The 19365-nt window shown below is 34.0% G+C and overlaps 7 protein-coding genes and 1 long non-coding RNA gene across 12 annotated transcripts; 5 read left to right on the top strand and 3 right to left on the bottom strand.

Annotated features, from left to right (window-relative positions):
* Positions 1–152: 152 nt before the first annotated feature.
* AT4G09040 (RNA-binding (RRM/RBD/RNP motifs) family protein) lies at positions 153–3044 on the bottom strand. Of its 2 annotated transcripts, NM_001084891.1 has the most exons (6): positions 2728–2999; positions 2568–2669; positions 2375–2473; positions 1292–1582; positions 689–851; positions 154–610 (listed from the first exon to the last, which is right to left on the bottom strand). In NM_001084891.1, the coding sequence occupies exons 1-5, from the start codon at positions 2815–2817 to the stop codon at positions 699–701; spliced, it is 735 nt and encodes a 244-aa protein (NP_001078360.1). In that variant the 5' UTR covers positions 2818–2999; the 3' UTR covers positions 154–610; positions 689–698. The 2 variants fall into 2 exon arrangements, with proteins under 2 accessions (NP_192643.2, NP_001078360.1); NM_116973.7 differs by having other exon boundaries at positions 153–610; positions 2568–3044.
* A 192-nt stretch (positions 3045–3236) lies between these two features.
* On the bottom strand, positions 3237–6007 carry AT4G09060 (uncharacterized protein). 2 transcript variants are annotated; one of them, NM_001203763.1, is made up of 6 exons: positions 5638–5954; positions 5277–5549; positions 4619–4696; positions 3831–4088; positions 3645–3761; positions 3283–3542 (listed from the first exon to the last, which is right to left on the bottom strand). In NM_001203763.1, the coding sequence occupies exons 1-6, from the start codon at positions 5875–5877 to the stop codon at positions 3405–3407; spliced, it is 1104 nt and encodes a 367-aa protein (NP_001190692.1). In that variant the 5' UTR covers positions 5878–5954; the 3' UTR covers positions 3283–3404. The 2 variants fall into 2 exon arrangements, with proteins under 2 accessions (NP_192645.1, NP_001190692.1); NM_116975.5 differs by lacking the exon at positions 4619–4696 and having other exon boundaries at positions 3237–3542; positions 5638–6007.
* On the top strand, positions 5960–6180 carry AT4G05695. The gene has a single exon (NR_141894.1). It is a non-coding gene; the product is annotated as an other RNA (long non-coding RNA).
* Positions 6181–7931: 1751 nt separating this feature from the next.
* AT4G09070 (TATA-binding related factor (TRF) of subunit 20 of Mediator complex) lies at positions 7932–9016 on the top strand (the record flags this gene model as incomplete). The annotated part of the gene is made up of 3 exons (NM_116976.1): positions 7932–7945; positions 8045–8456; positions 8783–9016. 3 exons carry the CDS (start codon positions 7932–7934, stop codon positions 9014–9016), a joined length of 660 nt encoding a protein of 219 aa, NP_192646.1.
* Positions 9017–9411: 395 nt separating this feature from the next.
* On the top strand, positions 9412–12046 carry TOC75-IV (Outer membrane OMP85 family protein). 3 transcript variants are annotated; one of them, NM_116977.3, is made up of 7 exons: positions 9412–9556; positions 10066–10218; positions 10318–10428; positions 10521–10712; positions 10788–11036; positions 11113–11367; positions 11478–12046. In NM_116977.3, exons 2-7 carry the CDS (start codon positions 10075–10077, stop codon positions 11715–11717), a joined length of 1191 nt encoding a protein of 396 aa, NP_192647.2. In that variant the 5' UTR covers positions 9412–9556; positions 10066–10074; the 3' UTR covers positions 11718–12046. The 3 variants fall into 3 exon arrangements, with proteins under 3 accessions (NP_192647.2, NP_001329162.1, NP_001329163.1); NM_001340610.1 differs by lacking the exon at positions 9412–9556 and having other exon boundaries at positions 10013–10218; positions 11478–11979; NM_001340611.1 differs by lacking the exons at positions 9412–9556; positions 10066–10218 and having other exon boundaries at positions 10266–10428; positions 11478–11979.
* A 797-nt stretch (positions 12047–12843) lies between these two features.
* AT4G09090 (Carbohydrate-binding X8 domain superfamily protein) lies at positions 12844–13365 on the bottom strand. The gene has a single exon (NM_116978.5). The coding sequence runs from the start codon at positions 13292–13294 to the stop codon at positions 12944–12946; it is 351 nt and encodes a 116-aa protein (NP_192648.2). The 5' UTR covers positions 13295–13365; the 3' UTR covers positions 12844–12943.
* Positions 13366–16738: 3373 nt separating this feature from the next.
* Positions 16739–17470, top strand: AT4G09100 (RING/U-box superfamily protein). The gene has a single exon (NM_116979.3). The coding sequence runs from the start codon at positions 16880–16882 to the stop codon at positions 17276–17278; it is 399 nt and encodes a 132-aa protein (NP_192649.1). The 5' UTR covers positions 16739–16879; the 3' UTR covers positions 17279–17470.
* Positions 17471–17958: 488 nt separating this feature from the next.
* On the top strand, positions 17959–19266 carry AT4G09110 (RING/U-box superfamily protein). Its single transcript, NM_116980.3, has one exon. It carries the CDS (start codon positions 18112–18114, stop codon positions 19018–19020), a length of 909 nt encoding a protein of 302 aa, NP_192650.1. The 5' UTR covers positions 17959–18111; the 3' UTR covers positions 19021–19266.
* The last annotated feature ends 99 nt before the right edge of the window (positions 19267–19365 follow it).

A 19365-nucleotide genomic window follows, 5' to 3' on the forward strand; every position in this document is an offset into this window, starting at 1 on the left:
AAAAAGAAAGGAGGCAGTTTCAGGTTTTAGTGTTAATCTATCCTAAGAAGCGGTCTAAGGACTTGTAGGTGTTACAATGAAGCCGGAGGATTGTTCCCTCTCCACAGCTTATACAATGTCTTAAATCAAAATTCAAACTAATCCCAAAACCTTTTGTGTTTTGGCTTTTATAAATAGAAACCTAGCTATTAAAGTAATTTTAATTTGCGTTTTACAAATTACTAACATAACTTTCTTAAGAGTACGGGTTCATATATGAAGTTACACACTAAGCATATAACAAACGCAAACAAGTAATCGAAAGTAGATGACAAACAAAGAAGCATTGTGTTTAACTGAACAAAGCAAGTTTCGTAGGAGCCACATGAGTTTGTTTCTTGAGATTTGATCTGGTCTGATACTGACGTTTGGTAATACCTGTCTCTTACTAGTTTTCAGTTCTAACAAAATCGGTCTTGTACTTCTTACCTCTCCACCATTTACTCAAGGTAGGTACTACTTGTATGTACCCACTCCTCTTGTTGGTCAAAAACTAAGAAGAATAAAGACCTAAAAGCTCGAAGCTTCTTCGTCAATTCCAATATCTCCAACAATGATCCTGCAACGAAGACTAAGTATATATACGGATTCGATTAATTCAGAGTTTAAAGTTGATGATACAACAGAGCCAGGATTAAGCTTTTACTACCTTCTAAGTTTTATGCAGCCGGAGTTTCGTGCTCTTGGGTCATTGTCTCAGACTGAGATGGTTCCTCCTCTGCTTCCTCCTCTGGTGGCTGCAACCCTTCTTTTGCTTGCAACTTCACAAACTGTTTGCTTTTAGCTAATCGGATTGGCCTTCCCAAAAAATCCTGCGTATGTTCATTTCACACAGTCAATTCCACCAACTTAATCAGCTCATATTCTAGAGCTGGTATTAGAAACATGTCATAAATCTTTCTGTTCTACAATTCTGGGATTATGGTCCATATACTCTTAAAGTGTCTAGTATCTACCCACATAATGGCTCAGAGAAACCCATTTATATTTTTGTCTCATTGATGCATTAAGAGTCTAAAGACTAGAAAAATCGGTTTACGGGTCCATCTATGGTCCCTAAGCTCAAATGGTATCAGCAACATACCCAAATAAACCAAAACATAAACACTCTCTTGTATTTTTTATTCCATTCAATAACTATATCAGACGGTAATAATGAGCTTCAACTTTGCTCAAAATTAACATAACTGATAAGCCTAGAATGCTTTAAATTATGATTAGATCATTATCATTTAGAATAGCTTGGATTTACCTTTCCTTGGAACTCAATAAGCGCTGCCTCGGCCTGTTTCTTGGTTTTGAAAGAGACAAACCCGTAACCACTCGACCTCCTTGGATTTTCATGGAATATAACTTCAGTGGAGACAACATTACCAGTGTCTGCATCAAAGAACTCCTTAAGATGCTTGGCCCTTGCTTCAAATGCCAAGTTTGCAACAAACAAATTGAATGTAGGCACTGGTGAAGGCGTCTCACGCGGCGCATATGTCTTCTTCTTTTTGGTCTTTGCATAGTCTACCTTCAAACGACGACCCTCATATTCCTAAACAACAATACACAATTAAATGGCAGATGAAAATCAAAGAAAGACCAGGTACAAAAAAAACACAAATCAATCAAATTGGGATGCTGCAACATGAAAAGGTCTATTAACACAATGTACAGCAGCTGCTAATCTAAAAGACAGATAAAAATGAGACAAGCACAGCAAAATCTCAACAATTATATGCCAATTTAGACATAAAAGAAGCGATGAATGCAATATTCTTACATAGGATTCAAGAGATATGAAAGCTGTAGAAGCTTCTTCAGGGGAAGCCATTTCAATGAAAACCAAACCTAATAGAACTACAACTTCTACTAACGTATGATACGATTGGTGTACTACCACTACAACATCTTCTAACATAAAGGCAAATAGAATGAGACAAACACAACCAAATGAGAGCATCGACCGAAAAACAACAAAGTCAATCAGACTAAGTAAGAGAAAATTTTGCTCCATCAAGTTTTAGGCCAGAAAAATCTATTGTTTACACGGGATACTGCAACCTGAAAGAGTCTAATAACATAATGTACACTTCCACTACTCATAAAGTAATGTAAATGAGAGAAATATCTCAATGATTCTGTGCTAACTTAGAGATGGAGGAAGCGAATTGCAATGTTCTTACATACAATAATCAATCAAATTGAGATAACTGCAACATAAAAGAGCCCAATAAGCACAATGTATAACTTCTACTAATCGTAAAGCCAGATAATATGAAACATAACGCAACCAAATCTCAATGATAGTATTCCAATATAGACATGTAGGAAGCGTTGTACTTACACACGATTCAAGAGATTTAAGAGCTGTTGCAGCTTCTTCAGGAGAAGCCATTTCAATGAACACCAAACCTCTATTTCTTTCCTTCTTATGCATAGACATCTACAAATCAAAAATCAAACACAATTCGTTAAACCAAAACACAAAAGATTCAATTCATCGATTTCAAAAGAAGGAAACGAGAAAAACCAAAAACCTCAATGTCGATAACACTCCCGTACTTCTCGAACAACGATCTAATATCTTCAGGTGTAGATGTCCATGGAACATTCTGAGCAATCAATCTGGTTTTAGAAATCTCTTCTTCTACTACCTCAGGAGCTGAAGAAGAAGAAGAAGAAGATTCGAGGACTGGCTCTTGTGTTGTGGTGGAGAAGTACGAAGTGAGGTTTCTGGATTTTGCTGGAATTGAGTCTGGAAACGTCGCGTGACGATGGAGACGACATAGTGAAGGAGTAGATAAAGAGAGAGAGTGATTGGTGAAGGCAACATTGGGATTAGGGTTCTTCTGGTTTGATTTGTGACCTAGAATTTGGAGGGAAATGCCAGGAAGACGAAGAAGAGCCATGACTGAGAGAGTTTTGGATAAGAAGAAGAAATCGAAAAGCAACGCAATTTCACATTTATTGTGTTGGAATAGACTAACGACGTCGTTCTTAGTTTTAAAACGACGTGTTTCATGATTCTCACTGTTTGTTGTAGAAGCAATGACGTCGTTTAGAAAATGTACTTGAAAACGACAACGTTTGTATAAATTTCACTGTTCTTGTAGACGCAACGACGTCGTTGTAGGTTACCGAAAACGGTTGCGTTTTTGTAAGAAATGTTAAACACCAGTGTTTAGTAAGCTATGTCAGTTTTACACTGCTGTTGTATATAATAAGCTAGTTATTTACCAGTTTGAAAACATGATTTTCTGGTCAAATTTGTTCATAGCAATACTGATACATGTTGTTAGTAGCTTCAGAGAAGCAACAATATAATCCGGTTTCACATATGAATGATACAGATAGTTGTTTGATTTTGTTTATCATCAATTGTTGTTCATCTTAGAATCTGGTGAGTTATTCCATACAGGTGATAGAGGCTTCCTGCTAATTTCTGGACTGCTAAACTCAAGCCTCTTCTCGACCGGGCTACTCATCGTCTTCGGACTCTTTCTCTTGTTTGACTGCAAACAGAACAACACTCCTAAGTTAGAATCAAAGAGAGAGTCCACATAGCTGCTTTTTCCTTCGCAGTGTTTACTTCTTTCTTTTTGTGGTACTTTTACCTTTGCAGATGCGCTGTTTCGGTTCTTGTCTGCGGAGCAAAGAGGGCTTTGTTGTTGCCTTAGCAACTTACGATTTTCTTTATCCAGCTTTCGGTTTAGCGTGCTCACAAGTTCCACCTGTAAAAAGTTTGTGAGTCAAGTGGAATCATTTAAGAACAATAGAGTGTTATCGTTTATGATTATTACCTCTTGCTCAGCTTTAGCGAGATTCATGATGATGCATTCTTTTTCCTTTTCGAATTTCTTTGCCTTTGAAACTAAAGAAAGAACCTTTTGCGTTGAAGGCTTTAAGTGATCCCACTTGCTCAGCAAGGCTTGGCACGATTGGTCGTGGATGTTTGCCTCCAAGAAGAGACGCCCCATTATAGTTTCATCTTTGCTTATGAGTGATCCCAAAACTGAATCAAGCAAATCTTCTTCTAACGGTGTAGTACAGTTTTCAACCTTTAGAGAGAAATGAAAATACAGACTTCTGTCAGAACACAAAGATACTATGTTTCCAGCTGAAATGATGAAAAGTAGCAACTAATAGATACATCTTCTGACTAATGTTGACACTAACAGATCTTTCTAATCTTCATTTGTTTGATAAAATATGCTACATCTCAAGGATACAGAAAGATAAATCATGGATGGAACAAGCAATCTCTCAAGCATCATAGACAATCAAACACTTATCAACAGCCTTTATCCACCTCAAGCTATCAAAAACGCCTAACAATACTGTATATATGAATAATATGAAAAACCCATTTGATATATCAGAAGAATCCAAAGTTTTATTACCCTCAGAAAGCAAAACGATATGGACTGACAATTATAAAAACCAGAAACATAATGTGGACTACCATTAGAGTCTCTCTATTAAGTGCATCTACTGGATAATATCAACAATTGTAAGACTTTCTGCAAAGGAACACAACATGGATACTTATGAAATGATAATACAGAGTTCTGTCAGACCACAAAGAAACTATATTGAAATGATTATAAGTAGCAGCTAATAGATACATTTTCTTACTAATGTTGACTCTAACAGATCTTTCTAATTTCTATTTGTTTGATAAATATGCACCTCGTATTAGTACCATTAAACATTGGATGGAACAAGCAATCTCTGAAGCACATAGACAACCAAAAACTTATCAACTACCTTTATCCACCTCAGGCTATTGAAAACAACTAACAATAGAGGATATATGACAAACCCATTTGATATCCACCTCAAGTTATCACCTTCAGCGAGAAAAGCGATATGGAAGGACATTTTATATTTCATAGTACTAAGAGAAACTTAATGTGGACTAGCATAGTCTCTCTCTCAAGTGCATCATATCTACCATTCTATGACTTTTCTGCAAAGAGACTCAATGAGAAGTCAAACTTCATGAGAACTTAGATAAATCAAGTTGTCAACTTAACAAAGAAAACCAAATGATGGTACCCCATGTGCTAATTAAAGAGTAGAGAGAAGACAATAGCACTTGAGTAACCATTTCATCAAGAACAAGCTAACCAAACTATAAACCAGCAAGTGCAAAAAGCAAACTAATTTACTCGAGGGCAATGCAATTCTAAACCCAACTTAACCCAATTAAAGAAAATTTAGGGTTAATATGAAGAAACTCTTACTTCACCATCTCCGATTTGACGCTTAAATCTCTGCATTTCCTCAGACATTCTTCCAATTTCATCCTCCAATTCACGAACCCTAGCTTCTGCTTCTCTAGCTCTCTCATCAGATTCATTCCCAAACTCCATCAACGCATCACGATCTTGATGATAAAGCAAACACTCTTTCTCCAATTTCTTACACTGACTCAACAAATTCCCACACTCACTAGCCAATTTCTGATTCTCTTCAACAAACTTCTTCAACGCTTGCGCATTCATACTCGCTTCAGACTTATAAAAAAAAAAAAAAAAAAAAAGATTCAGATTCAAATCAATCAAATCCCAGAAAACGAAAGATACCCAGAAAGAAATTACTAACCCTAACACGATCGATTACATGATCTTTCTCCTTTAATCGCGAAATCAGACCCTGATACTGTTCGCGAAGACGGCGTTGAGATTCTTCAGCCGTATAAAGCTTCTTCTGAAGAGATTCCATGGAGATCGGAAGACCTAAAGAATGATCAATTGTATCTTTGATATATTCTTCGACTTCTTGCGAGAGATTTGTTCTCGATTTTGTTTCTGCTTCATCTGAATCAATTCTCTCGCTCCGCATGGTTTACTCTTGAAACAAGATTTGGATTTCAAGAAGAGAATTTAGGGTTTCAATAGGAAGAAGAAGAAAGGGGAATTAGTAAAAGAGACGGAAGAGAAGAATTTCAAAAATGAAATCAGAAGTTTGTAGCCGTTACAAAAGTTATTGCATCGATCGATTCGTGCCTACGTGGCATGTTTTAAGTGGCGGAAATATTTGGCTCCTAATGCAATTTTTTGGTTATGGTTTTTGGGATCCGGTTTGGTTTATTTTGTCGGTTTTACTTGTGGAAAACTTTTTTTTTTCTCTGTTCGGTTTGACACAATTCGGTTTTTGTTCGAGTTGGTTTTTTATTTCGGTTTTGTTTTTGTTTAAAAACGTATTTTAAATATCAACAAAAAGTGATTACCTAAAATTACAATTTAATGTCATTATATCAAACAAATAATTATCAACTAAGTAATTATTTTTCCTCTATTTTCAGCTCAATTTTTTTTATTGGTTTATTTTTATTTTTTCATCTTGACTAGTATTAAGCAAAAGCGTATCATTCAATTATATAATTGTATCAATTTCCAATTTATTTCTATATAAATTTTTCATTTTTTGAGTGTACTAGGATAAAAAAAAATTATATCATTGGGTGGAATGAAACCTTAATGTTTCATGACTATGCATAAAAAATGAACGAAAGATGAGAAGAAACATGAATCAAACCTTTATTTTTATTTAGATGATTAGATGAGATATATACATTAGGAATTTTGATTCGTTCAGTTAATTTTGTTCAGTTTCATAAAATTTAAATTTGATTTAAGGTTCAGTTCCAATAATTCTATTTATAAGATTTTAAACTATTAGTATTATTCGAATTTGGATAAGTTCGGTTAGATTCATTCATGTTTTCACCACTCATTTCCTAAGAAAACCTTTTTAAAAACAAGGTCATTTTAAGAAACACATAATTTTACACGAAGTCGTTTTAAATGAGGTAGTTTAAACGAGGTCGTTTTATCTTAGTAAAACAAACAAACTCCTATGCTTTTCTCTATATAATGCAGTGTACGAGTCTTAATTTTTCGTTATACTACGTATTCCCAAGAAGATCATCACCAGAAATCTCTTTCATCGGTAAGTGTTTCTCGCAATCTAATCTTGTATTTTGTTTTTATGGCTCGATGATTATTAAGCCTAAAAGTCTTTACTATGCCTTCAACTCATCTTTTTAAAATGATTTAGATAAGATAAAGATAAAAAGCATCGTTTTATAAACTAAATATACTTAGAAGCAGAATTGAGTTGTTTATCCGAGATGTATGAATTTTATATTTAGATTGTATTCAAGAAGTGATATATTTCATATTTGATTCGTTTAGTTAATCTGTTGTCGATCTACTACTATCACAGAACGTGTGATCCCAAACGGATACTCATAGCAGATCTAATGAATTTCTTTAGTTTTTGTAAAAAAATGTTTCTTATTTTTCAATTAATTTTGGTAAATAATTTAATTATAACATTAATTTCTTAGATTTGTTTCCTTTTTATTTAAAGTCAAAAGTTACTTTATTTTTTTCTTATAAGAATTTATATTTTCTTCCCTTTTATCTTGATAAGGGTGAGTACACTTATGTAATTGTGCACATGCACTAAAATATCTAATTATTCTCTATGTTATAATTATTTATTAAAAAATGAAATTTGTATTATGATTCCAAAGTTGATGCATATGTATTATTTTTGGTCTGTAAATTACTTTTAAAAATAAATTTTCCTTTCCATATAGACCACGTTCTATTTCAAATGAAAGAAATGATTAAAAAAATGAACTCCATTTGAGCATTTAAATGTATTTTCCTTATGAACACTGATTGAAATTCTATCAAAAAGTATTTTTTGATTAAATAATTTTTTGCTTTATTGTAAAGTTTTATCATTTTGTTTTTTGGTAAATTATATATCTGAATACAACTATATTATATAAGATATTATTGTTTGTGTATTATTGTAAATTAATAGAGATCATTTTTTTTTAATTTTGTTGTCAAGTGAAATTTGTTGTACCTCCATTAGCCATGCCCGTCAAATGGTAGGTTTGATGATTACATAAACTAAATAACCATTATTGTAATTTCTTTTATAATACGTTAACCTTTTTTCAAATTTCTTTGGGGGAATACTTTTCCAGGCTTTTGCATTGGCAACCAAATCAGGGATCAACATTTAGCAGCCAAATCCTAAACGAAGTAACACAAAGCATAGAGAGTCTCAATGGCGTCAAAGAGGGAACATGGAAAGCCACTCTCAACTATTACAAACCCATGTTGCAAGATCAGGCGAATCAAGCTGAGTTCCCGCGTGAATTTGTAGGAATTTCGCTTCCGGAGGAGCCAGATAAGTACTATTTCGTCATCAGGTCGCAAAGGATCGTCGTGGAAGCAGATTCTTCAATTCAAATGATCATGGAGAGCCTTCAGTCTTACAAATGCAAACTCTCGTTTTACTTTGAAGGGCTTGAGTATCAACTTGGGGATTTTCGTTTGAGAGTTGGTAAAGTTGTTCCTACTCATGCTGAGACCATTAGAGGCGTAGTCATGGAGGTAACAAATTTTATATCTTTTGAGTACGTTGAGATATATTAATAATCAATGTTAATGATTATCTAACACTCTAGTTAATTCATAATTTGGAGTTTGTAATGTAACTCAGTAACTAAAGGTTATTAGCTATGATTGGTAACACACATAATGACGGTTTCTAATGTGATTAGGCAGAAAATTTGTCAATTAAGAAAATTTGCATAATCTACGGTTTTCCATGCAACAAGTTTTCATTATACGAATTTTTAGTGCTATCAACTTATGCCATTATGCTATTATGCACTACTTTCATTTGAAACCTATAATTATGTGTGTGTACTATTTAGGTGGAGTATCTTCCTATATCATCAATGGGAATGGCAAAAAAATTGATGGAGGAGTTCTTGGAGATATGGCAAGAAGCTATGTCGAAAAGGTCGTTGCCGGGTAAGTTTGTGAACAAAGAACTCAACTTTGAAAAGTTTGGACTTGGAGACAACTACACTCCGCAACATACCGCTGTTGGATATGCTTTCTTCATGGCTAATTTGATGGCAGCAATTCAAGCTGGGAGAGGCTAAAGATAATACAACAAAGACTTTTATGAGTTTTTGTGGTATCATTGATTTTAGAAGTCATTAAGGATTGAAAAACAAATGGTAGTTTTAAAAAGTTGGAAGACCAATTTGTAAACTTGAGATTGGAGCAGATTGTGAATTCAGTTTCTTACCAACTTTTTGGTTTGTTTTATGACTGTGAAAACTTTATGAATCTTTTGACCCTAAACTCAATTACTGGTCACTTGTGTCTATAAAATGCATAAATAAAGCGAAAATGTTGGATTACGATTGGGCTTAGTGTTAGTTATTTGGGTCAGTCATTGAGTTGGGCTTAAGGCCCATAAATGAGAAGAATCCCAAATGCAGAATCAAAACGCAAAGAAGTTTTGGCGGTTGCGATTGCATGTTTTCTTCCAAACAGAGCTTACCGGTAGTAACAAACAATATAGAGAGAAAGAAGTGTGAGAGCTACAAGTTTGAAGAAATCGAGTAGAGAGAGAGACAGATCTAGATTCTTCTTCTTCTTCGTCTTCTTCGTCAACCTCTAGAAGACTCGTGTAGGTACGTAGCTTTGAATCTCTTCTTCTGTAACCTGAAATTTTGTTAATTCCTCTTGAGAGTGAAGCATTATCGAGTTTGATCTTCGAGAAATTGTACATAAATCGCTTGTTTCTCTCGTGTTCTTTCTTTGTACTGATTTCAAAACTTGAATCGCAAAGAACAAGCGATAAGATCAAAATCAACTACCAAAATCACTACAGAGAGCTATTTTTCTTTGGATTTTGGTTTTAAACATGTGTTTGATTACGATTCCAGACTGAAATTTGTATCTGAGTCAGTGGATTTTTTGGTGTTGCCTTGTTGATTCGTTCACGTTGTAGTAGTAGATTTCAGAATTTTGCTTTCGTTGCTTTGAGTTTAGCTTAGGATTTGGCTTTTAACAGAGTTTCTATTTGAGTAGAATTGTAAAATAGAATTTGATGTCTGCCAAGTGTTTGATGAAATTCCTCTGAGAAATGAACCTTAAGTTATTCTAGTGTGTATTAATGGATTTCTTCTTTGTTGTTCAGGTTATTGTGATGGAAGCTGTGAAGGAAGCTGTGAGGAAGATTAAGTCCTTAGTCATACCACATGCAGATGAGAAAGATAATGGTATTGTTTTTGAGATCAAGCTTAATGAGACAGATCAGAGAGTAGAAAAGTGGGGTCTTGATCCTTCTTTGGTATGTATTGTCTTCTACTAAACTTGGCAACTTTTTTATGTTATAAGAGTTTTCTATTGAATTTACTATGTCCTTCGTTTGATTATCTTGCATTATTAGGATTTTTTCGAGGTAACAGGGAACTGTAATTTGGGACGTCCAAATAGCGAGGGATCTAATCAGTCTCTCATGGGTTCTGTGACCATTAGGAACATCTTTAATCCTAAGCTGGTACACTTGTTTTTACATATGCTTCTGATACCTATCTAGTTTATTTTGTAGTTTGATATTTTGATCCTTTAATACGCTTGGTTTTCTCTTAGGATGATCTTTTGTCTAAGATTGAGTATGTACGGTTTCTGGAAGCTGTTAAAAAACCTAGAAACCGTACCTTCAAAACGAGCTTCTTCAATAGCAGAAAACTTAGCCCAGTGTTCACTGGAGGACCAGGCTATGAGGATCTAGTGCCTCCAATGTTTGTGGGTCGAGATTGTCTTAAAGCTACTATAACTGAGGTAACCAAGTCTCCTATATATATAGATAGTCAACTTGTAATCATCTCTCACAAGCACCTTTTTTTTCACGTCCAGAACTTAACCCGTCAGAGAGAACTCACATATGGAGTTATGTTTGAAGAGATAATAACCCGAGATGAAAACAGGCGAATCTCTGAAAATGGGCTCTTGTTATCGCCTGACGGTGGAATCAGTATTAATGGACCTCCAACAACTCTAAGTGGTACCGGTATTGACCACATTGCCACTCTACAAGCCAACATAACCCGAGACAACACCAAGCTAGTGAATGGGGCTGTTGTTGGAGAGAAGAATATCTTTCAGGTTTTGTATCAAATCCCTTGATGTTGGTGTTTTTAACTAAATTAGAGCTTTAATAGTGTACTAACACAAATCGCAGGTGGATCAAGGCTTAGGTATAGGAAATAATTTTCCGCTCTTCAACCGCCACCAACTATCATTAACAAGTTTCATTCAGCTGAAGCAAGTAGAAGAAGGATCCGATAAACCACAACCACCAGTTCTAGTCCTCCATGGTCGTTACGGTGGCTGCATAGGCGATCTTCCAAGCTATGATGTTTTTGCTCTTGGTGGACCTAACTCCGTTCGAGGATACAGCATGGGAGAACTTGGTGCAGCTAAAAACATTCTCGAGGTTAAATATAATTACGAAAAACATGCTTTTGTTTTGGTCTTTCAGTTTATAAAATCTGATAATGCTAATTGTATATAGCTTTTTTTTGGTATGTTGCTAATTGTATATAGCTTGGTGCTGAGATTAGAATTCCTGTCAAGAACACACATGTGTATGCATTTGCTGAGCATGGAAACGATTTGGGAAGTTCAAAGGATGTGAAAGGGAATCCAACAGGGCTTTACAGGAAAATGGGACATGGTTCATCGTATGGTTTGGGTGTGAAACTCGGTATGGTGCGAGCTGAATATACTGTACGTCACAATCGTGGAACCGGTGCTCTGTTTCTCAGGTTCGGGGAGAGATACTAAGGTCATGCCATGAAGACTTTGTGCTGCTTTCTTTCTTAACTCTAATACTTTGGTTTATAATCCTGATACTCTAGTTATGTAAATGCGTGCATAGCAAGTCATTGAGTTTAGGCATTTGTTTAAAGCGATAGAAGAGAATAAGAACAAGCCGTTTCATGTCTCTCGTCACGACAGTAAATGTTTAGTTAGATTTGTTTTTGACTTTGAAGAAGTCTGTTCACTGTAGACGTAGAACACGTACTACATTTACTCATGCCCTCTCTATTAACTTGTTGATTACGCAAAACGACTTTTCCGACACTTATGACCTAGTCCTTATTGGTCCACTCGCATTTCTCGGATGTTTATGTCCTCTCAATGGGATGTGACGGACCAATAAGGTTTATTGTATTACATCTGGCCGGTTTGTGAAACACCGTCATATATCCGAAATGGTAACTTGTATATATTTTTACTGTATATAGAAGGTTCCAGATTTTTACCACTTGTTTGCGTAACTCTCTAGCTATTAATGTATTAAAGATTTTATTTAACAAAATAAAACTCAAAAGTCACGAGTTCTAATGTCGAAGGTTAAAAATAAACAATTTTACATATGTTGTGATCTCTTTGTGAGTTTATCTATTTCTGATTTTAATGGTTGTTAGAATTGCTTAAAACGACCAGTACTGCAAGTTGATATCTATTAAACCTTTGATGAGCTTATTGTTCTGGAATTATCAAGGATTGGGGTGGTCTCATGTATTATCAACCGTCTAAAGGAAATGCATAAAATACAGTTTAGAAAGTTTTTATTTCAATGGAGACTAAATATAATAGAGACGTGATGGTAGATTTTCATGAGTGGTTAAGTTATGAACTTATGATGGTATATATTTGAGCCTCGTGGTTTGAGTGGTGAAAGAAATTTGTTCAGACTGAGTGGTCTTTATAAATATATTTATTTTTTGGGATTTTGAAGTGCAATTTGGATATGTCTCGTTTTTCATGTCTTATGTATACAATCAAATTAATTACGAATTGTATTCATCAATGGATGATTGTATTCACTAATGAATGATTGTAATCACCTATCATTTATTATGCATATTAGTTATTAAAACCAAATATATATTTTTAAGACACTACACACATTTATCAAAACTTGGATCCGTAAAAACAAATGTGAATGTAATCACATATCATTTATTGTGCATATCAGATATTGAAACCAAATATATATATTTTTAAGACACATACACACATTTACCAAAACTGAGATCGGTAACAGCAAATGTGCCAGTATTTTTGAAGCTACATGCCTTTTTGGTACGACCATGACTCTGATAATAAGCATTCATCACAAATGATGCATGATTTACAAGACTATTAGGGATATAACAGGATCCGCCTGGTTGAATTGGCCCACAATCAACTCCTTCACTACATCCAAAATTAATATTTCCTTGTAGTTGCGCATTCGTTGCGTTCATCTTTGCTACACACCATTTTGTGGAACTCGCCACATGGAGGTGGTTGATCATTATGGAAGATAGAATGATGAAAAGAAGTGCCAAAAGTGATGATATTTTGGCCATTTTTTTTAAATGACAATTCAATTGAGATTCAAGTAATTTTGTTTTTGGATGTCTATGTGAGTAAATGTATATGTGTCTTTATATATTACTAGATAGTATTTAGAAGATAGTTTATATGTTTTTATATACATAGATGTCTATAAAAAAAAGTTTAACCATATAAGAAGTCAAAGATTTTAAAAAACTTATGAAAATGAAAATATACATATATTATTAGAAATATATCTTTATAATTTGAAATGATATCTAAAACTTTTAACCACTAGATAGTAGAAAATCAAAGATATAAAAATATTTTGGAAGAAAGAAATATATCTTTATAATTAGAAATATATCTTTATAATTTGAAATGTATGATTATAGAAACAAAAAGATAACTTTATAACTTTGAAATTATATGTCTATGAAAAAGGTTCTATATATTAGAAAACCAAAGATTTAAAGATATTTAAGAAAATAGAAATATATGAGTAACATCTCAAATCCAAAGCTTGGTCAATGAGAGAGAGAGCGCTACTAAATCGTCAAAAGAGAATAAAGCTAGGAAAAATATATAAAGTTGGTTTGGGGGTTTGTCACGAATGAAAATAGAAAATTAAAAATGTAAACAAGAGAAAGAAACGCAAGAAAAAGTCAATAAAATGATTGTTGGGAATTCATGGATTTTGCAGGGGTATTGATGATCATTTCATTCAAAGAAATCTAAGATATGTAATAATTTATTCTATGTTCACAAACTAGAAACACAAATGAATAAAAGAGCTACCATTTGCAGAATCAATTATGTAAGGTCTAGATACACCATTACTCAACAAATCGCTGGACGACACATCTAGTCATGCGTTATAAGCAAGTAAATTCACATATACACTAAAACTAATGGGTATGTATTAGGGATATTGTCTCACATCAGAAGATGAGTATGATTAGTGGTATATATAAAATATGAGTCTCTCCACTCATTGCTAATTGGTTTTAAGTTGGAAATCCACAGTCTAATATGGTATTGGAGCCCGATCCGCACATACTCAACCCAATTCACATCGGCCCATCCCAATACTTGGCCCACCAATCCATGCCCGAGCTTATCAAGATTGATGGCTAGATTTTCGAAGAGTCCTATTAAGGATATTGTCCCACATCGGAAGTTGAGTAGGATGTTAAGTGGTATATATAGTATATGGGTCTCTCCATTCATTGTCAATTGGTTTTGAGTTGGAAGCCCACAGTCTAATAGTATATGCTTATTAAGAGATCTAACTCATCCAAGTCTAGGTTCAAGCAAGTAAACTACACGGTTGGCGATTCTACTTCCTTGGAATAACCAATCAATTCTTGATGTCAACCATATGCATTAAGATTAAGTATAAACGAAGAACAATGTAAAACAAAACAACCCTAGAAATCGCCACTCAAACTAACTGATCATGAAGTTCTCTTTGAATAACCCTTTATAACCAACTAATTTAAAGGAATCAACAAAACAAGGTATATATATATATATATATATATATATATTAAGATTCAGTGAGTATACTTGTTTTTATGATCGAGCTTTTGTGGAATAAGGATATGTAAATGTGGTCAGTTCAGAAGTGACTTACTTATTTTCTTAAAAAGATAAAATTTTCACAAATAGCATCATTTCAAGTTTTTTGGACAAAAATATCACTCAAATAAATATTTTATTTTTAATTATTAAAATTTATAAATAAGAAAATTCAAAAAATAAATAAATTTCAGACAATATTTCCCCCCAAAAATTTCCATCAAAATTATTTCCACCAAAAACTTTTATAAACAAATTTTCCCGAAAAAAAAAAAAGAAATTCACGAAAGATTTTATAAAATTCATGAAGGATTTAAGAAATTCATGAAGGGTTTCAAGAAATTCAGAATTAAACTTTTTTTTTTTTGTAACCCTTCCTTAATTTCATGATAATTTTTCATGAATTTTGTAAAATCTTTTCTGAATTTTGTGGAAACTTTCAAGGAAATTTAGGAAGACTTCTACAAAACTAAGGAAGGGTTTCACGAAAGATTTTTTTTTGTGAAATCCTTCTTGAATTTTGTAAAATCTTTCTTGAATTTCGTGAAATTTTTTCCAGTTTTCGTAGAATCCTTCCTAAATTTTCTTATGTGGAAAAAATTTGACGGAATGTTTTGACAAAAATTGTTTTTGGCGGGAAAGTTTTTACGGAATTTTTTTTGGCGGGAAAATTTGACAAAAAAAAATTCACGGAAAAATTTGAAAGATTTTTTTTTCACGGAAAACTTTGACTGATAATTTTTTTAATTAGGTGCTATTTTAGGAAGAAAATGTTTTGAGTGCTATTTGTAGATATTTTCAAATGAGGTGCTATTTTTGGAAGAAAATGTTTTGAGTGCTATTTGTAGATATTTTCAAATGAGGTGCTATTTTTGGAAGAAATTTTGTGTGCTAATTGTGTCAATCTTTTTTTTTTTGTTAACCGATATTAATTAGAGCTCAACAAAGTCAATTCACGTAAAATGTTGTTTACATATGTGATATATTGTGGTTCAATATAATTTTTTTTGTGCAAAATTATCCGTATTTATATTTGCACTATGAAATATTAAAGGTAAATAAAAACTTATGAATTCTTCTTTATTAATTCCTTCAAATATACTGAGAATAATAATTCTTGTAAACTAGAGAAATTTTAACATTAACCTATTTTTCTATTTTCTTTGGGAGTTTCCTATTAAGGTAACTTTAAGAATAGAAACTAGTTATGTATTTAAAACGATACAAACTAGGATATCTAAATTGTATTAAAAAGATTGTACATTCAAAATTTGTATACGAGATCTTCAAATTTTGTATATAAACATCGAATTATATAAAATATTTTTAATAACTAAAAAAAAATATTTGTATCTTTGGCGGTCAACTAAACCTTTTTTTATAGCATATATATATGATATATAAAGTTTCTTTATGATATAATTATCTATCTAACATTTAAGATTGTATTAAAGTTTCGAATTTTATGTCTACGTAATTTTGTTTCCTTTCATTTTATACACAATGTTGTATTGTTTGTACATGAATTCTTTTCAAAATAATTTTTTAGATATCATTCATATAAAATAGAGCTAATGAGATAATAAATTACCTTGAAGGCTTGAACATTGTCGAGACAAAAGTTGAAAACAGAAGGACAAAAGATCACTGTCAAATAATTATTAATACATCAGAAAAATAATTAAAAACGATAATATTGTTTTCAGTATTCACCTACACATAATATGAATATCATGTTTACATATTTCGACCTTTTTTGATCGGTTCTAATAATCTATATCTCAAAACTAACCAATCTCATCTAGATTCCGTCAAATTAAGTTTAGTCTATAATTACGAAACTAAAAAATATTAGCAAATGGGAAAGTGCTAGAGTCATTGCACTAGTTTATTATGTGAAACACGAAGAAACACGGTGGCGCGTAGAAATCACCTAGAAACTACGAAGAAGACGTGAACCCCACGTCTCTCTTTCTTCTTCTTCTTTCTCTATCTCTTCCCATTACAAAACTCAAGAAGATGTTAAAGTACGAAACATGTCATACTTCAAAAGAAACGAAGGAACAATTGTGTTTGCGTTTGCGAGCATCGGGTTCATAGCGTTTTATATCATTAATTACTACATTCGGCGATGCAGAAACCGTGCCGCAGCAGCCGGGGACATTGAGGAAGCTCGAATGAGTCCGAGGAGGCCACCGCGAGGACTTGACGCTGAAGCCATCAAGTCGTTTCCTTCATTCGTTTACACGGAAGCTAGAGGAATTGAGCCAGGAATAGGCGAGCTAGAATGTGTTGTGTGTTTGAATGAATTCAAAGACGATGAAACGCTGCGTTTGGTACCACCTTGTGTACATGTGTTTCATGCTGACTGTGTAGACATCTGGCTTTCTCATAGCTCCACATGTCCTATCTGTCGTGCTAAAGTAGTTCCTTAATACGAGTCTCTTAATTAGCCTTTTACTATGCATTTTGCGTTACATAGTTCTCCCTTTGTAAATAAATTATCTTTATAGTGTTGATATTTTACCAACCGTAATGATGATACTACTCCATGGAAGGAAATAATCTACAAAGGAATTGAGGCATATTGAATTATTCAATGTCATGATGATGATGATGAATTAGACTAGAAAATGACAAAAACATAGTTTATCTCTTTGGTTACTTGTTCATGTATTACACACTAAACACATCTATTTGGCTTTGGAGAGGGACCACCTATCATGCTGTGTACAACAAATATGTATATATGTAAGTTACAAGTTAATGAAACGTTCGGATATATAGTTATATACCATACTTTGAAGGCTTTAATTAGTTACTCATATGATGTAAACATTTGTTATGGTGCGAATAATCTAGCACCAAATACATAAACCTTATTGGTCCGTCACATTCCATTGAGAGGACGTGAACATCAGAGGGATGTGACTGACCAATAAGGATTAGGTCAAAACTGTTGGAAAAGTCTTGTTGCGTAGATCAACAAGTTAATAGAGAGGGCATGAGTAATGTAGTACTTGTTCTACGTCTATAGTGACGTAAAGACTTCTTCAAAAGTCAAAACGTTAGAGGAAGAAGCCAAATCAATCATTCCGACCAAAACTAATCTAACTAAACATAGTAGTAATACAATATGTATTGTCGTGACGAGTACAAACCAAAATGTGTTTAGTATTATAAAAACGGCTTGTTCGTATTCTCTTCTCTCGCTCAACACATGAAGCTCAAGTGATCCACCGTGGTTAGCAAAAGGACGGTTCACATCATGACTATATTCGCGAGAGATCTCATCTATAGGATCGAAACGAAGGTTTTGTTGCCGCTCTTCCTTGTCCATTTGTTACCTTATGTAACATGCCAGCAAGAGTCAGAATCCGTAGACCGCAATAGAAAAACCAATTTCCCAACGGAAACGGTAATCGCAATCATTGTGCTTGCAATATTTATCTCATTAAGCATGGTCGCTTGTTTCTTGCACAAAACATTCTATAGAGCAGAGGTTGAGGCGGCAAGCCAAGAAGTGTTTCACAGTAGAGCGAGGCGTGGGCTCGAGAAGGAACTCGTTGAGTCCTTTCCAATTTTCCTCTATTCGGAGGTTAAAGGGCTCAAGATAGGCAAAGGCGGAGTAGAATGTGCAATTTGTCTAAGCGAGTTTGTGGATAAAGAAACACTACGTTGGATGCCTCCTTGTAGCCACACTTTCCATGCTAATTGCATTGATGTGTGGCTCTCTTCTCAGTCCACATGTCCGGCTTGTCGTGCAAATCTGTCTCTCAAACCCGGTGAGAGTTATCCATATCCGATCACGGATCTTGAAACGGGAAATGAACAAAGAGATGAACATTCATTGCTTCAACTAGGTACGAATCTAGATCGATTCACACTTCAGTTACCAGAGGAGATGCAAAGACAATTGGTTAGCTTGAATCTGATAAGGACAAGCAACATGACCTTACCTCGAGCCATGAGTTCGAGACAGGGCTACAGAAGCGGTTTCTCTCATGGACGACAAACACTTCGGCGGGCCATATCTATGTCTCTAAGTTTCTCTTTACAAGCTGCTTCTGTTCGTTCCACAGTTGGCAGAGACGATCTAGTGCTAGAGACTTCCCAAGCTAAGGACAAAGATTTATGTGAACAGTCGTTCCAACACCTCATGCCAGAGAAGGTCTAATCTTCTCTCTTATCGCTCCACGTGTCCTATATGTGGTGCTGATGTAGTTCCTTAATCGTGTCTCTTAACCTTTGACTTTTGATTTTCCGTTTCATGCTTCCCTTTGTGAATAAAATTATCTTTGTTTTAGGCTTTCAACAATTTCAGTTGTCTAAAAATTAAGGATTAGGTCAAAACAATTTCAGTTGTCTAAAAAATAAAGTCTTGTTGCGTAGTCAACAAGTTAATACACAAACCTTATTGGTCCGTCATATTCTCTTTGAGAGAACATAAACAACAAATGATGGTTTTTCAATTGTCTATACGTAGGGCGAGGTCAAAACTGTTAACATAGTCTTGTTGCGT

This window comes from Arabidopsis thaliana, chromosome 4, assembly GCF_000001735.4.
Source record: "Arabidopsis thaliana chromosome 4, partial sequence".
NCBI classification, from domain to species: domain Eukaryota; kingdom Viridiplantae; phylum Streptophyta; class Magnoliopsida; order Brassicales; family Brassicaceae; genus Arabidopsis; species Arabidopsis thaliana.

What these genes read in the sequence shown, in the direction of transcription:
- AT4G09060 (NM_001203763.1), bottom strand. Translation starts at nt 5,877, where the DNA reads ATGCGGAGCGAGAGAATTGATTCAGATGAAGCAGAAACAAAATCGAGA. An exon ending in ATGTAATCGATCGTGTTAGG is followed by an intron (nt 5,550 to 5,637) that starts GTTAGTAATTTC and finishes TTTTTTTATAAG; the next exon opens with TCTGAAGCGAGTATGAATGC. An exon ending in CTTATAATCATTTCAATATA is followed by an intron (nt 4,089 to 4,618) that starts GTTTCTTTGTGG and finishes TTCTCTCTAAAG; the next exon opens with GTTGAAAACTGTACTACACC.
- AT4G09040 (NM_116973.7), bottom strand. Translation starts at nt 2,939, where the DNA reads ATGGCTCTTCTTCGTCTTCCTGGCATTTCCCTCCAAATTCTAGGTCAC. An exon ending in TTAAATCTCTTGAATCGTGT is followed by an intron (nt 1,583 to 2,374) that starts GTAAGTACAACG and finishes ATTGTTGTTTAG; the next exon opens with GAATATGAGGGTCGTCGTTT. An exon ending in TTATTGAGTTCCAAGGAAAG is followed by an intron (nt 852 to 1,291) that starts GTAAATCCAAGC and finishes GAACATACGCAG; the next exon opens with GATTTTTTGGGAAGGCCAAT.
- AT4G09090 (NM_116978.5), bottom strand. Translation starts at nt 13,294, where the DNA reads ATGGCCAAAATATCATCACTTTTGGCACTTCTTTTCATCATTCTATCT.
- AT4G09100 (NM_116979.3), top strand. Translation starts at nt 16,880, where the DNA reads ATGTCATACTTCAAAAGAAACGAAGGAACAATTGTGTTTGCGTTTGCG.
- AT4G09110 (NM_116980.3), top strand. Translation starts at nt 18,112, where the DNA reads ATGACTATATTCGCGAGAGATCTCATCTATAGGATCGAAACGAAGGTT.
- TOC75-IV (NM_001340610.1), top strand. Translation starts at nt 10,042, where the DNA reads ATGGATTTCTTCTTTGTTGTTCAGGTTATTGTGATGGAAGCTGTGAAG. An exon ending in ACATCTTTAATCCTAAGCTG is followed by an intron (nt 10,429 to 10,520) that starts GTACACTTGTTT and finishes GTTTTCTCTTAG; the next exon opens with GATGATCTTTTGTCTAAGAT. An exon ending in CAGCTAAAAACATTCTCGAG is followed by an intron (nt 11,368 to 11,477) that starts GTTAAATATAAT and finishes AATTGTATATAG; the next exon opens with CTTGGTGCTGAGATTAGAAT.